Genomic DNA, 14,651 nt, shown 5'->3' with positions numbered 1-14,651 from the left:
AAAAGTCCAAATTCTTTTAACCTGAAACTGAAAGACTATCAGTGATTGATATTAGCTTGCATATCATCGTTCGACAGCAATTATACAATTTTTATCCATGTTTTTGGATTAAACGTAATAAGCTAGACGCCTATGAGAGAACATTAACAATATATACTAACTTGCAACAATTTATAACTTTGATTTACTTTCCAATCCTTGGGCAGTTTGAGCCAAAACAATTGCTAACCAATACATCATCCAGCACATTTACAAAGATGAGAAAGCTGCATTTGCACTTCCCAGTTTTCACTCTTTTTTTTTTCATCCTTGTACATCTAAACTTTGTAGCTCACGCATCATACAGCACAATCAAGAATTTACATTTACTTGCATCTTTAAAAGATGCTCACAAATGGATACTATTGGAAAACCAGTCTTTCAACAGTTGATTCCACATAGCTTGGTATCAGGTCCCTTAGTTTTTAATACAAACGGGTCAATTCTTACCCAAAGCAAGGAGAAAATGGAAGCCAATAGAACTGACCATATAACAACTATGGTGGGTGTGCGGTTTTGGCGACCCATCAAACCTTTAAGGAATGGATATAGATGGACAATCACCCAAAATGAAAAGAATAGTTTTCCAAATAGAGGTCCCCAAGATTGGTACCCGTTGTTTATGGCATCTGAGATTCCAGCAACAACCCCAACAATGTTGATTATTAAGATGGTGGTTGGAGGAATCAGGAGAGTAGTCCACTTAAAGGTGTATAATTCTCCAAATTCTTCATCATCTGCTGCCTTGGATGTAACAGTGAAGTTGGTGTCAATTCCAGCCAAAACCTTCAGAAGACCTTGTATGACAGCAAAGAGATGTGCTGACACACCACCAATGACCCAGAATTGCTCATTTCTCCACCATTCCTCAATGCTCACTCCACTCCATTTCAACTCAAGAAGACCAGTTGCAATGATTGAAGAGAATAGAGCAACGAAGTACAAACCAGCAAAAGTGCTTATCTGGATCATCATCAATCAACAATTATTTTTATAAGCAAAAAAAAAACAAACAAGGCATCCATTCTATAAATAATTATGGATTTAAGTCCTAGTGTTCTACTACATAACATAAGTAAATCATGAACATTCATAATCTTGTGCTTTTGAAGGTAATATTATGAAAATATGGCATGTTATAATTTCAAAAGTATGTCATGTCTAACCCATTTAGTAACATGAAGGGAATAGAACAATGATGTTACCGGCGGCATGATGAATTTATCAGTGAGTAAACAAACAGCAGGAAGAACACAGTAGGCAACTAGAGGTATGGAGGTGAAGGGGTAGACAGTTGTGTTTGCGTAGGCAAATCTCTCAAGCCACTTCAACTTCCCTTCCTTATAACCATACCATAAAGGGCAATGACGACTGAAGAAGATCTCTATGGAGCCTAGTGCCCAACGAAGCACCTGGTTAAGCCTATCTGACAAGTTGATGGGAGCAGTACCCTTGAATGCTGCTCTCTTTGGCATGCAATAAATGGACCTCCAACCACGGCAATGCATCTTAAAACCTGTTAGAATATCCTCTGTAATAGACCCGTAAATCCAACCTAGCTGCATATTTGGAAAGCAAAATAGCATGGATGAGCTGATTTTCATAGTGTGAATAAAATATGGTAAGATATCAAGGAGTCTCTAGGCTGTCGTTGTTGGTGTTACCTCTATTCCCCATTCAGTTTTATCTTCATATCCACAGCTGATTACATGAATGGCTTCTTTAAGTTGGCTTGCTGGACTTGCGGAAGGAGGCACACCACCCTCTTCCATCAAGGTTGAAGTCACAAAAATAGATGACTGTCCAAATTTCTTTTCAAAATTCATCTGGGACATCAGCACTTCTTTGTCATCATCCATTCCTATTTAGACATGTCACATGGGTTAGAAAAGGTTAAATTGAAATATATTTGTATTCAAGTTGCTGTCAACATTAGTGATTAGGAATATGAGAACCTCTGAGGCTTGCTGCCTCTCCATTTGCATCATTCCCTTCATACTTAACCTTCTTGCGCTTTCCAAAACATGGGCAGCAGTCACAGCTTACCATTTTTGGACGCTTGGGACCCTTGGGAGGATTGTAGCCATATAAAGCTTGCCTCCTAAATACGCACCCTGTGCCAACATATGCAGGACCCTGAATACCATCTAGGCCCTTCATGTTAATCTGCAGAGACAAAGAAGAAGAAATAGTTAGTATTAGCTTACACTACCAAAAAAAAATAGTCAAATGCTTCAAAGAAAAGGCCATGCTATGCTGATGCTGTGTTTCTTGCAGTGACTTACATCAAAGAAAACCGTGTTTCTATTAGCATAACGATCATGCCTATCAATGCCATCAAATCTTTGAGGAAATTGGACATAGCAGACCTTCTTCCCAGTTTGGGGGTCCATTAAAAAGCACATGGCCTCTCGAGCAGCCTTGCTGTTATTGACATAATGATCACAATCCAAGTTCAGCATGAAAGGAGCATTTGTGAGCACAGCGGAAACCCGAATCTGCAAATCACAGCAATAATTGGAAGTGTCAAGGAATTGTGTCTCATATAAAGGTGAATGGACATCATAGGAACAACAAAAACTGCTCAAAAAAATCTACCAAAGCATTCATAGCACCAGCTTTCTTGTGGTGTTGGAATCCAGGCCTTTTCTCTCGGGAAACATAAACAAGACGAGGAAGCTCGTTTCCTTCAGTATCATGACCTCCACTGTGACCAAGAAAGACTTGAATCATACCAGGATGATCCTTAGTATTATTTCCAGGCCATGGTGTCCCATCCTGCATAATCCATCCTCCTTGAGGAACCTTCTGAGCTTTTGCCACAAGTGCATTGATCCTAACCTTAAACTCTTCATATTCTCTCTGTCAAACACCCAATTAACACTGAATAAGCTTTAAACTAACTTTTAAACTCCCATGTGTTCAAGTACTAGTCTGATAGATATGATACAGACCTTCATAGCTCGACGATCCTTAACAAAGGTGGGCTGCACCTTGTCCTTGAGGTAATCAACTTTCTCACTGAAGTACATCTCTGGTGCTCTAGGTTCTATAGAAAATTTCTTGCAGAATGGCACCCACTTCCTAGCAAACTCTGCAGTTTCTGACAGGGCTTCAAATGTACACATTGAAGCTCCATCATCAGAAATGTAACAGGATATCTTATCAACTGGGTAATCCATGGCCAAGATTGAAAGAACAGTGTTTGCTGTAACCAAAGGAGGTTCCTTCATGGGATCCACAGTACTAACAAAGACATCCACAGGAGCAAGCATGTTGGGTTCACCTTCACGCTCATACCTAATAAACAACTTTTTGGTCAGCAATGAAATTTCAAACTGTAGGATTTCAAGTTAACAGAACAATGTTACTATAGCAAGAGTTCAGGTTCCTTTTACCTGATTGAAAGACGATCAAGGTATGTCTCTCGGTCAATGGGAAACCACTTGGGAAACTGATCAAGGATCCATGAAAAAGCAAACCAGATTTCACATATAATAGAAGTTAGCCACAGCCCCAGTGCATCATGTACAGGATTCATAAGTCTATATCTGAGGAAGAATGCAAGGATAACAAGTCGTGCCACGATCACCATCCTATATGGATTCACTTTGCTGGATGCTATTGGTACCTTCCTTGACAGCGGTTGCCTTGCTTCATCTAACCTGCGCCAATTTACATCATATAGAGCAGTTAATTTTTTCCCATCATTGCTATCAATTAAATTTAATTTGCAGACACTGCATCACAGTTTCCTAATTGTAGTACTGTAAACATACATGGCTGCATCTGGATCTTCATCAGGTTCATGCCCCAAATTGCCTTGTTGCAACTTCCAGTCATCCATTCTATCCTCTTTGGCTTCATCCAATTTTCCATTTCCTGCTTTGATCACAGCATGCCACATATTGTAACTAAATTTGGCCATATTGAAGTAGACAAGAAAATTAAACATTTCAAGTTGTACTTAAATTAGTGCCAGAAGTGAAAATGTCTATAGCTAGCAGCCTGAAACTAAACATCAGCATAATCCGTTTTGCAATTGTACATCAATGTTTAAGAGTTAAGGCTATAAACTACTTCTTACGAGGATCTGACGCCAGATATGGGTGCGATCGATTTTGCAGTGAAGAAGCTAACATTTGATCCCCATAATGAGATGCTATTGGTAACTCCCCACTAACCTGCATCCATGAAAACTTGTTATAAGTGTCTATTGAATATAGGAAGTTTTATAGAGTGGTAATGTTTTGCAAATCTTACAGGCCGAGAGCGACCACCAGCAATAACAGCTGGGAATTGAGCATTCTCATCATCTTCAGGACCTCTTCCGTAACTCATCTTCCCATGCAGCATGGCTTCAGCAGAATGGTTATGCTTGTTCTGCTCCTCGATGTTAAATTCATGTTCAATATCATCCACATCCTCCTCGTCATCATCTCCCTCAACCCGCGGGCTCCCTTATCAAAATCAGAACACAATGAATTAACAAGTCCCTCAAACCAACTAAACCCTTCTCACTATTACCTAACTACATGTTGTAACAACTAAATCCATTGAAATTAATGCATGAGAAGGGCACATTTTAATAAACAACTTAATTAAATGCTTATTGAATAAACGTTCATTATGTAAGCACTAATTATGTATAAGTTGCTTCTATAATCGACGAGGAAATATAGTTAAATTGTTTTCATATAAGTTCCAAAAGCTATTTTCGTAAATTCTCCAAAATAGTTACACAAATATTTATGCTATAAGTCTGACTAAGTGAATATATATTCTTCCAAACACGTTAAGGCTTTTGAAAGTTGCTTAAAAGATTAATTTGTACCTTTGAGACGCTTGTATCTGGTCTTGCACTGTGGACAAACTTGTCTCCCTTCCCTTCTTTCATACTCATAGCATGGTCGGCACGCCGGAAAACCACACTCATTGCAGGCCACAAACAAGTCTCCATCCACGGTGAGTCCCACATCATCGCCACATATCTCACACACCTGCCCATCCAAGTTCTTCAAAGGCTTGTGCTGCACCAAAACAACCCAATATATATTAATCAACTTTTATTTATTTTTTATCCGTATAGTAGATCTACAATAACTTATCACACACTCTACTCAGTCAATTGAACTAGACTCTCTTGATATATTCATCGATGAAAACAAGTACAACTAAATATCCTTTTTCTGATTTTTTTTTCTAGTAGCTTTCATGCATGGTTATTACAAATAATATTACCTCTTCATGGCCATGAATAACAACGAGCTCGTTGCGATTGTGAGAACCAGCGACCAGTCCAGCGCTGGCTTCCATCTTGGTGGTGACTGGTGAATGGGACAATGTGGCACAACAATAGTGGAGTGGTGAGGTTGAGACTTGAGACCAAGTTTATGTTTTATGAAGGAACACTGAGGCTTGTAGGTTTTGGTGTGTTCACCTAATTAATGTGTCCATATAAGGACTGCTGCATGCTGTTGGTTGCAAGGTCTTCATTGCCTTGAAGTTAAGCTTCTTCCTTTTGTTTTTTTCAACCACCGTCTCCTTCATGCAATCATCAACAACAATGACAGCACGTTGGTGAGGTGTGTATCTTGCGTTTTTTCCTTCTTATTTTCCAAGATGCTTGATATCATTGCATCCGTTGTTCTATACTTTTATTATGAATTTATAATTTTATTTTAATGTAAATGCATATGGGTTTATTAACATATACTAGTTCCTACTTATTTCTAAAGGATTATATATACATATATATGGGAGGATTTGCTGATGCACTGACACCTTTCTTCTAGTGTTTGCATTAGCCACGAATGTAGGATAAAAAAATCACTAATTTTATATTTTGATTTATTTATTTTAAGAATGTTACCGTAATTAAACATTTAATATTTGTTTTAAAAAAAATAAAAATCTTCGTTTCCCTCCCTTATGTGGTATCTCACGTCATCAATGACCACCGTGATATGCCACATTGAATCCAAATTCCAAAAATAAAACCTTAAGTTGTAATGCAAAATATGTCTTCACTAGAGCCACCTCCGTCAACAAACACGCTTCTAAATGGATCGACCACCTCTGCCTCATTGGTGTTTGGCTCCTGCACGGAACACATAGCTAGCGACGATGTAATTCAATGAGTTGGAGCCGTTGTTGGCCTGCTGTTACAACTGTGGGCTGTGGCATGTACTAGATGCAAAACATAACAAGAAAGATAAAATGCATTGAAACGAGAGAGAAATCAGACATTTTTTATTTTTTAAAATTAGATTAAATGTTAAATTACAGTAACATCCTTAAAATAAATTAATTAAAATATGAAATTAGTGATTTTTTTTGTCTACACTTTTTTGTGTTGGTTGCTAATACATGTATTAAAAGAAAATATGAGTACATTAGTAATCCCATATATACACATACAGAGACATTAAATCTAAAGTTACTATTAATATATTTTCACCATATTTTAGTATTATATTTTATTGTGATTTCTAATGAAAAACTTCTTATTTATTAATTTTTAATCATTATTTATAAAGTAAACCCCTCTTTTTATGTGTACGTTATAACATTGGCCCTTTTTTATCTTTCAAGTAAACATTAGCCCTTTTTTACATAAATCCTCGTCTAACTCATCAGGTTTCGCTAGTTAGATAATAATGCCTGCGAATTATCTACTTATTATTGACATTCTCTATAAGAAAATATATGAATATCTCCTGAAGATTAGGCATGCATTAGACCGAAAAAGGTGCACCTAACATCATACCTAGAAAATGTTTACATCTTCTGCAGGAAAATGCAATTATATGCTTATCAGAGGATATTTATCTACTTATCTATTGACATTTTCTAGATTCGGCAGAATTTTTTTTATTGTTGTTGTTGTTGAAAACGTTAGTCCTGTATTAAACCAGAAAAACATATGTTCACCCAAAATAAAGAAAAAATGTTTTTAGTTCTTATAAATACAGTTAAATTTAATTTCAATCATTTAAGAAATATTCATTAGCTTTAGTTCTAATAAATTTTAATTTTTTAAAAATAATCTTTATCATCACTTGGTAATAAGATGGCATACATCTAATTATTTTTCTCAAATGCTTCCTCGAAAATTATTAGCATAATATAACTAAATACATATCACATCACCATTAAGCTATAACAAAAACTATTTCCGTTTCAAAAAATAAAAATTGTAAAGATGAAAAACAACCAAAGAAATTTCGAAACACTAAAACTGTAGTTACCTAAACTAAAAACATATTTAAATTATAAAATAAAATAAGGTACACATAACGTGTTGCTTTCAGGACTACGTTCTGTTCACTCATGCTGAGTAAAAACACGTTAGTTTTCTTGGAACGTAAGCACTTCAAAACTAAGCTACCTTCAAATCGTTAGGTCCGTAAGTTGTAGCCTCTACATCTTTAGGTTACAATAACTAGCGTTTGAGCTCAAGCTACACATAAGCAGCACCCAGAAAGAGGTACTCCTTGTTCCCCTAACCATATTATTAGGCAAGCCATAATCAAGAAAATTGACGGGTTTCCTTCCAAAACATTTGTTAGGAACATGTGCTTCCTGTCTTGATCAAGGTATGGATAATGGACCCTTCGACCAGTCACCAACTTGACATGCATTGGATTGAAATAGAAGTATGCAAATATTTCTGTCAACTTCAAAAATTAAATGAGCATAAAATTATCCACGTGCGATTGTTCTTTTATGATTAGTCTCTTCTGAAGAGTTGTTAGTGGTATGTATGATGTATACCTTGAGTAACTTGTGTTGGAAAAGCCAAGGCTGCCTCTATAATTAAAATTCTCGTGAACTTATATGCTATCATTGCACATGAATTATACGATTATACAATGCTCGGAAAATTTTCCAACTCGGACCAATCCAAGTTACTCAATCCATTCTACAATTAGAAACTAGCGTGGAAGTTTTCGGTTATGCTTGGGCACTAATGGTGACTTCATCTGCAGCTGATTTGTCTCTTTTCTTTGGTGGTTCTTGAGTTTTCTGCACAGCAACTTTATTTGGAACCAAAATTATGAAGATGTTTCTGTCACGGAAGTTTTTTGTCTCCTCTATTCCAAGCTGCACATCAACCAAGTGTGGTTTGGTTATAAAATTCAAGCAGGTAATAAGAAATGTCTCCAATGACCATACAAAGTAAATCCAACGCACAAATGAAATCAAAATGGAAATAACAAATAAAATGGTGACTGAGAATTATTGAAGTGTAACAAGCAAAGGAGTATTACCAACATAACATCCCAGGACCTACTTGGCTACTTATAGTCAAATTCTTTTTTTTTGTTGGAAAATAGTCAGGTTTTTAATGCCTAAGAAATATGATAATCATAACACAGCAAAGTGACATGGCATACCTCCCCAACATCATTCTGAAAACGTGTAATAAGTCCAATAGCCATATTCCTGAATTCATTTTCACGACCCTTAAGGTTTACTATGACCTTAACCTGCAGGAATTGATCCCAATGATTTCAATACATTAGCATATGTGCAGGTGGAGGTGCACGTGCATGTGCTTAATATTACATAACAATATAATTCATGAAACCTTGTCGCCGTCTTTCAAAAATTTCTGTGCAGCTTTCAAACGCACTGAATAATCATGTTCATCTATGTTGTATCTGTTAAAATAAGGTACCAAAAATTAGTAAAAGAAGGCATAATCACATGATTGTTCTAGTAAAATAACCGAGCATAACTAAAACACAGCTCATGAAAAAACAATAGCTGCAACTGCTTTAATTAAGTATTTATGTATATGTTATCAATGGAGGAAAAAAAGTAAATTACAGCATAATTTTTTATGCATTTAAATGATACTACAACGGTAGTTTTATATATCTTTATAGTGTGAAGCATCACATAAAACTTCCTCTGTTTATTTTTGAGAAAGCATGACTAAACAAACTCCTCTTAATGCATCCTGGCCTAATTGATCCCCAAGATCACAACCAAAGCACAAGATATTAATGATAAAATGCCCAGCATATGCAATTTCTTTTCTATATTACTTTCATCAGGTTTCCTAAAATAGTAGACATCATGATAAGGAGCAGAATCAGTAGTGTATACAAGAAAAAAAGTGAGTTGAAGAAAACGTGAATTAGAGATACCAAAGTTTTAAGTTGTGGTATGCGGGCAAAATTAAATCAAGAAATGGGCAGTGTATAAATATTGAGAGATTCTGTTGTGGATGTACAAAGGTTAGGAGATAGGAACATAGCTCTAAAATTTGCAAGGGTTAAATATACTTTCGGTACCTATTAAATGAGTGAATTTTGGTTTTAATCCCTATTTTTTCTCCTTTGATTTTCATCCTTCTAAAATTTGATATCATTGTTTTTGGTCTTTATAAAATAAGTGAATTTTGGTTGTGGTTTCTATTTTTTTCCATTGGTTTTAATCCCTTCAAATTTTGAAATCATTGTTTTTAGTCCACCAACATTCATTTTAGGACAAATAAGTAGCATGCATTTTAGGGATAGAAGAAATCTTGGGAGTCACATGTTGACATGAATGACACCACATACAGCATTATTAGGTGTCACCTGGGATGGCCATGTAACCTTGCTAAACAAATAAGTAGTTAATCAAAGAAGGGAGTAAGGAGGAACATTGAAGTGTAAATGATATGTAGAACAAGATGGCTGGGGGGATTAGGAAAATAGCAAAAAAGACTCTTAGAGAGTTAAGAGGCTGGGGATCTAACAATAAAAAATCTTGGTGGTGCAATGAAAGTATGCAAAATAAAGTTAAGGGCCTTAAGGTTAAAATGGTATGTTACAAACCATAGTCCTTGTGTAAGAATGCTAAAAATTGGGAAACTGAGTGTTTGCTGGGAAAGAAACCAAAAAAGTGATGAGTGAAGTGAAAGTTAGAGCTCTTGAAGGGTTATAGCAATCCTGACGCTAAAGATAGTAAGAGGGACTAACAAGATTGTCAAAAGAAGGAAAAGAAAGTCAAGAGACTTTGGTCAAGCAAAATGCTTAAAAGATGAACAGGGTAAAATCTTGGTTACAAAACAAGATGTAAATGAAAGAAAGAAAAAATTACTTTAACAAGCTATTTATAGAAAAGCATATGTTTGCTTCCAAATAGGCTAAACACAAGGGAGAACTAAAATTATAAATTCACCACAGAATTTGAAAACCCAAGGTAAAATAAGCATAAAAAAATGGCAATACTCTAAGGAAGGTATTAGTTGACTCACAAAGTTGGTCAGTGACAACTAAGAAAATTTTGGTGGAGGAGGAGTCTCTATTCCTTGTTTATAAGAACAAGAAAGATATATACAAAATTGCCCAAATTATAAGGGGATAAGCTCATGAGTCATACTATGAAGTTATGAAAAGGGTAATTAAGTGGAGAATGGAGACTAAGACAAGAGACTTGCAGGACTAAAAATCAATTTGGTTTTATGCCTGGTTGATCAAACATGAAAGTAATATACTTGCTACAACATTTAATGGAGAGAGATTAAAGAAATAAAAAAAATATATCTAGATATGGCCTTGGCAAAGAGTGCCAAGAGACTAAGAGAGGTATTGTGGAAGGCCATAGGGAATAAAGCAGTTTGTGTTAATATATATATATATATATATATATATATATATATATTTGAGCAATCAAGGATCACAACTAGTGTAAGAACACAAAGCAGGGGTCGCATCAAATTTTCCTATCACTTTAGGACTGCACTAAAGGTCAAGTTTGAACCCTTATCAATAAAGTTAGAGATGCAAAGATGAACTTTGAAAGCTCATGGTTTTTGCTTTAGTAGAAGACAGAGTGTATGGAATGAAAGTTAGCAAGAGATGCAACAACCCTAGCATAGCAGTAAAACTTGGAGAGTAACTTCACCACAAATCGCATGTTTTAGTATCTAGGGTCCATCATATAGAACAACAGAATAGAGGGAGATGTAAACCACGGGATTTAAGTGGGATGCAGAAAATGGAGAGCTTTGAGTATCATTTTGTGACAAAAAGGTACCAATCAGACTTGAAGAAAGATTTTATTACACAACTATAAGATCTGCAATGCTGTATGTAACTGAATGTTGAGAGGTAAAAAGCCAAGAGAATAAACTCAATGTAATAGAAATGAAAAAGTTGACAGACAAGTAGACAAGATAAGATTAGGAAAGAATCCATTAGAGAAAAAGTTAAGCAAGCTTCTATTGTAGAAGAAACGGTAGAAACTTGCCTTAGGTACTTTGGACGTGTGTAGAAAAGACATGTAGAAAGGTAGTCCTATCAATAGAGACAGAGGAAGAGTGAAAAAATTTATGTAAAACCATTAAAAATGATTTAGAAATCAATAGTTTGTCCATAGACATAACACAAAACATTACGACATCATTTGATCCATGTAATCAACCTCGCCTAGTAGAAAAAGGCTTGGTTGTTGTTATTGTTCTTCTAGTTTCTTGAAAGTAACAAAAATAGTTAACTTGTACAAATGCATATAATGCCTTTCAGGAAAACCTATAGTTAACCTAAGGCAAACTAGATAGCATGGGTCTGTCAACAACCTGGTCTAATGGTTTGCTTATTGCAATACCATTATTGGTCTCAGGTTCGACAGTCCCTTCACTCAACCAAACTAGATTGCATGGCAATAACATAATATACTTTTTCAGATTTCTAACCCTTTACCAATTAAAAATATTAAAATATTGATAAAAGTAATATTTTGATCCATAATTAAGAAATCCAAAAAAACAAGAGTCCAGAACTAGCTTAAGACATTACCCCATTTTGAGCTCCTTCAAATCCATTCGATTAGCTGCATTTAAAAGACAACTTGGTCAGTAATTTATTGTTTGTTCTGAGTTCTGTAAATGATTTAGAAGAAAATATCAATGCTAACCAGCACTTTTCTTCTGCTGTTCTCTTTTCTTCTTTTGCTGTTCATATCTATATTTGCTGTAAAGAAGGAAATATAAGAATCACTTATTTATCACTTATTTACAAGGTCCAACCATGCTCAAAGCATAAGTATGCAAGTGCCCAATCATGTCAAATGGAAGTAGAACTAGGTATGGCCTTTGACAAAGATTCATTTAATATTGTCAAGCAAAAGTCAAGTGCTTGTCTATCATGAACAACTACATGTATGTGAATTAATCTCCCAGTTGATTCCCCATTACATTACTTATTGCTCAATCATGTCTTCACAACACCCCATCCCAAATAAATATAGAAACAAAGCATCCATTTATAGACCACTGAATGCAAACAATACTCCCACCTTTGCCACCACTATCCCCTACCTCATAAAAATTGGACCAAAAGTAGTTGCACAAGGCCAGAAGCAAGAAATTACTGGATACCAATTTTTTTTTATTTGTCTATCAACCCAATTCAAATTACTTAATGTCAATTATTGTTGAACATGTACGTAGGCAGGTCAACTAATTATCAATGGATGCCCAAAAATGACTGTTTGACACAGATATAATCACGCCCTTGTTTGACCACTTTTTACAGCCAGCCATAAGCCATCAGTATATTAATACTGGATTTAATGAGCATAAATAAATAACCAAATAATTCAATGTAAGAGAGGAAACTAAAAAAGCACAGTTTTTTTTTGACGATGTACAAAGTTCAAACCTGTAATCCATTATTCTAACAACAGGAGGATCTGCATCTGGGGATAATATTACCTGACCAAACAAAGTAGAGAAAATAAGTTTGTACATTCCTGTCACAAGTATGTTCCAATTTAGGTGCAAAAGAAACTAGCCACTGAATCTACTGTGAACTGACAGTTAGGGGGCATTTACTTGTGTATTTATTTCCGGTTTTCTTTTTTTAATTACAAAATTGACACCTTATTTTCAATCTGTTGCCTGTTTCCAAAGATCTGTAAAGGAAACAGAGAACAAAAAAAAGTTGTTTTCAATGTTTCCTGTACAAATCTTTGAAACAGAAAACAAATTGAAAACAATATGACATTTTTATAATTAAATAGTGAAAACAGAAAATAAAAGCACAAGTAAGCGCCCCCTTACTCCCTTAGTATTTCAACACCATAGTAAAATGACTTTCAATCACTTTTAGTTGCGATATCTGTCTAAGTGAAATTATAGGAAGCACTTCCTCTTTTTATTTATTTATTATCCTTTTTATCATGCATAAACTATGAAACATAGTGTTAGTGTGTAACTAAATAAGTGTGACCATAAGATAATAAATAGCTACCCTAAGAAGTCAAAATGACACATCATGATTGTAGATAACTTATACCAATTGAGCTGAAATTCAACAGCAGAACATAGACAACAAAATATTGTACTTCGGAACTCAGACACGCACGCGCACACAAAAGGAGGGGAAAATGAGAAAACCATGGCATTGTAGCCAACAAATAGAAGGAATATTAAAATATTGATGCAGCAATGACAAGGAAAAGACATCATACCAAGTCAAGTTCGACATCTTCAGCCATTTGAATGGCGTCATCGATTGACACTACTCCAACCTACAAAAACATAACAACTTCAGCACCCTCCGCCAGCTGCAGACTGAATTAGAACTTGTAAAAGTAGTAGCTCTGTTCATACGTGCTTCTATGGCGAATAAATTGCACGAGAAAGGAAAAAAGAACAAACCATATTCTGGCTCTGATCAATAAGCCTCACGGTATCTGACCTATTTCAAATCCAAAGCAATCTTAATGACGAAATTCGAACGGAAGCATAAGAGAGAGAGAGAGAGAGAGAGGAGGAGGAGGAAGGAGTAGAGTACCTGAGAGTGGAGAGGTCGAGAGCTTTATCGTCGTCGTCAGAATCGGAGGACTTGCGGGAGCGGGGGTCGTTGGGGGAGCGGGGAGAGGCGCCGCCGCCGCCGCCGTAGTAGCGGGCGGTGACGTAGGGGAGAGAGGTACTGGAGAGAGAAGAAGGGTCGAATTTGATGGAATAGGGATTGGAGAGGGGAAGGCCGAAGAGTTTGGAATCGGAAGTAGAGAAGAGAGGACAGTGAGAGAGTTTGAAGGGGAAGGTTGTGATGCCAGCCATGGCGCGCGGACCCTTCCTTCACGCTTCAACCAACTATCAACTATGCCGCATATCTTTTCTCTTATCCTAAACTCTCACTGTGAGACACACCTATTATTAGTTTAGTGTCAGGAGTCCTTTCAAATTCAAAGAGATGCCCACTTTATCTTTAAATAAATAAATATTTTTATGTTTCTTTTTTTTTCACCATAACAAATAAGTTTTACTCCTGACTAATATGTAAATTCACTCACCTCTTTTGATGTACACTATCCTCTCAATCATGTAGTTTTTATCCAAAAAAACTTAGGCTCTGTTAGTAGTGATTGTAAGTTTACAGTTTTCAGTTACAAAATGCATTTTTGAAACAGAAATATGTTTGATAAAATTGGGATTGAGTTTATTTTTTTGTTAGTTTTAAAACACTTTTTGAACTAATTTCCAAAACAAAAACAAAAAGGTTTTATGCTTCTGTTTAAGTTTTCTATCTATGTGGATGTTTCTCATCCCTACGTTGTCGCATACAACTTCGTCATCGTCAACTCCCACACCAGCGCTGCCATCA

The 14,651-nt window shown here is 35.8% G+C and overlaps 2 protein-coding genes and 1 non-coding gene across 3 annotated transcripts; all 3 read right to left on the bottom strand.

Annotated features, from left to right (window-relative positions):
• Positions 1 to 164: 164 nt before the first annotated feature.
• LOC100789821 (cellulose synthase A catalytic subunit 7 [UDP-forming]) lies at positions 165 to 5,475 on the bottom strand. The gene is made up of 13 exons (XM_003519112.5): positions 5,281 to 5,475; positions 4,874 to 5,069; positions 4,303 to 4,499; positions 4,127 to 4,223; positions 3,819 to 3,921; positions 3,438 to 3,704; positions 2,994 to 3,339; positions 2,638 to 2,901; positions 2,325 to 2,537; positions 1,995 to 2,205; positions 1,704 to 1,900; positions 1,245 to 1,598; positions 165 to 1,002 (listed from the first exon to the last, which is right to left on the bottom strand). The coding sequence occupies exons 1-13, from the start codon at positions 5,353 to 5,355 to the stop codon at positions 421 to 423; spliced, it is 3,102 nt and encodes a 1,033-aa protein (XP_003519160.1). The 5' UTR covers positions 5,356 to 5,475; the 3' UTR covers positions 165 to 420.
• Positions 5,476 to 7,863: 2,388 nt separating this feature from the next.
• LOC100791411 (translation initiation factor IF3-4, chloroplastic) lies at positions 7,864 to 14,251 on the bottom strand. The gene is made up of 9 exons (XM_003519115.5): positions 13,839 to 14,251; positions 13,703 to 13,742; positions 13,513 to 13,572; positions 12,702 to 12,754; positions 11,956 to 12,011; positions 11,838 to 11,871; positions 8,633 to 8,705; positions 8,439 to 8,531; positions 7,864 to 8,145 (listed from the first exon to the last, which is right to left on the bottom strand). Exons 1-9 carry the CDS (start codon positions 14,105 to 14,107, stop codon positions 7,996 to 7,998), a joined length of 828 nt encoding a protein of 275 aa, XP_003519163.1. The 5' UTR covers positions 14,108 to 14,251; the 3' UTR covers positions 7,864 to 7,995.
• Positions 12,871 to 13,090, bottom strand: MIR9762 (microRNA MIR9762). The gene has a single exon (NR_126816.1). It is a non-coding gene; the product is annotated as a microRNA MIR9762 (primary transcript).
• Positions 14,252 to 14,651: the final 400 nt, after the last annotated feature.

Source organism: Glycine max, chromosome 2, assembly GCF_000004515.6.
Source record: "Glycine max cultivar Williams 82 chromosome 2, Glycine_max_v4.0, whole genome shotgun sequence".
In the NCBI taxonomy this organism is placed as follows: Eukaryota; Viridiplantae; Streptophyta; class Magnoliopsida; order Fabales; family Fabaceae; genus Glycine; species Glycine max.
This window is presented reverse-complemented; position numbering and strand designations above follow the sequence as displayed.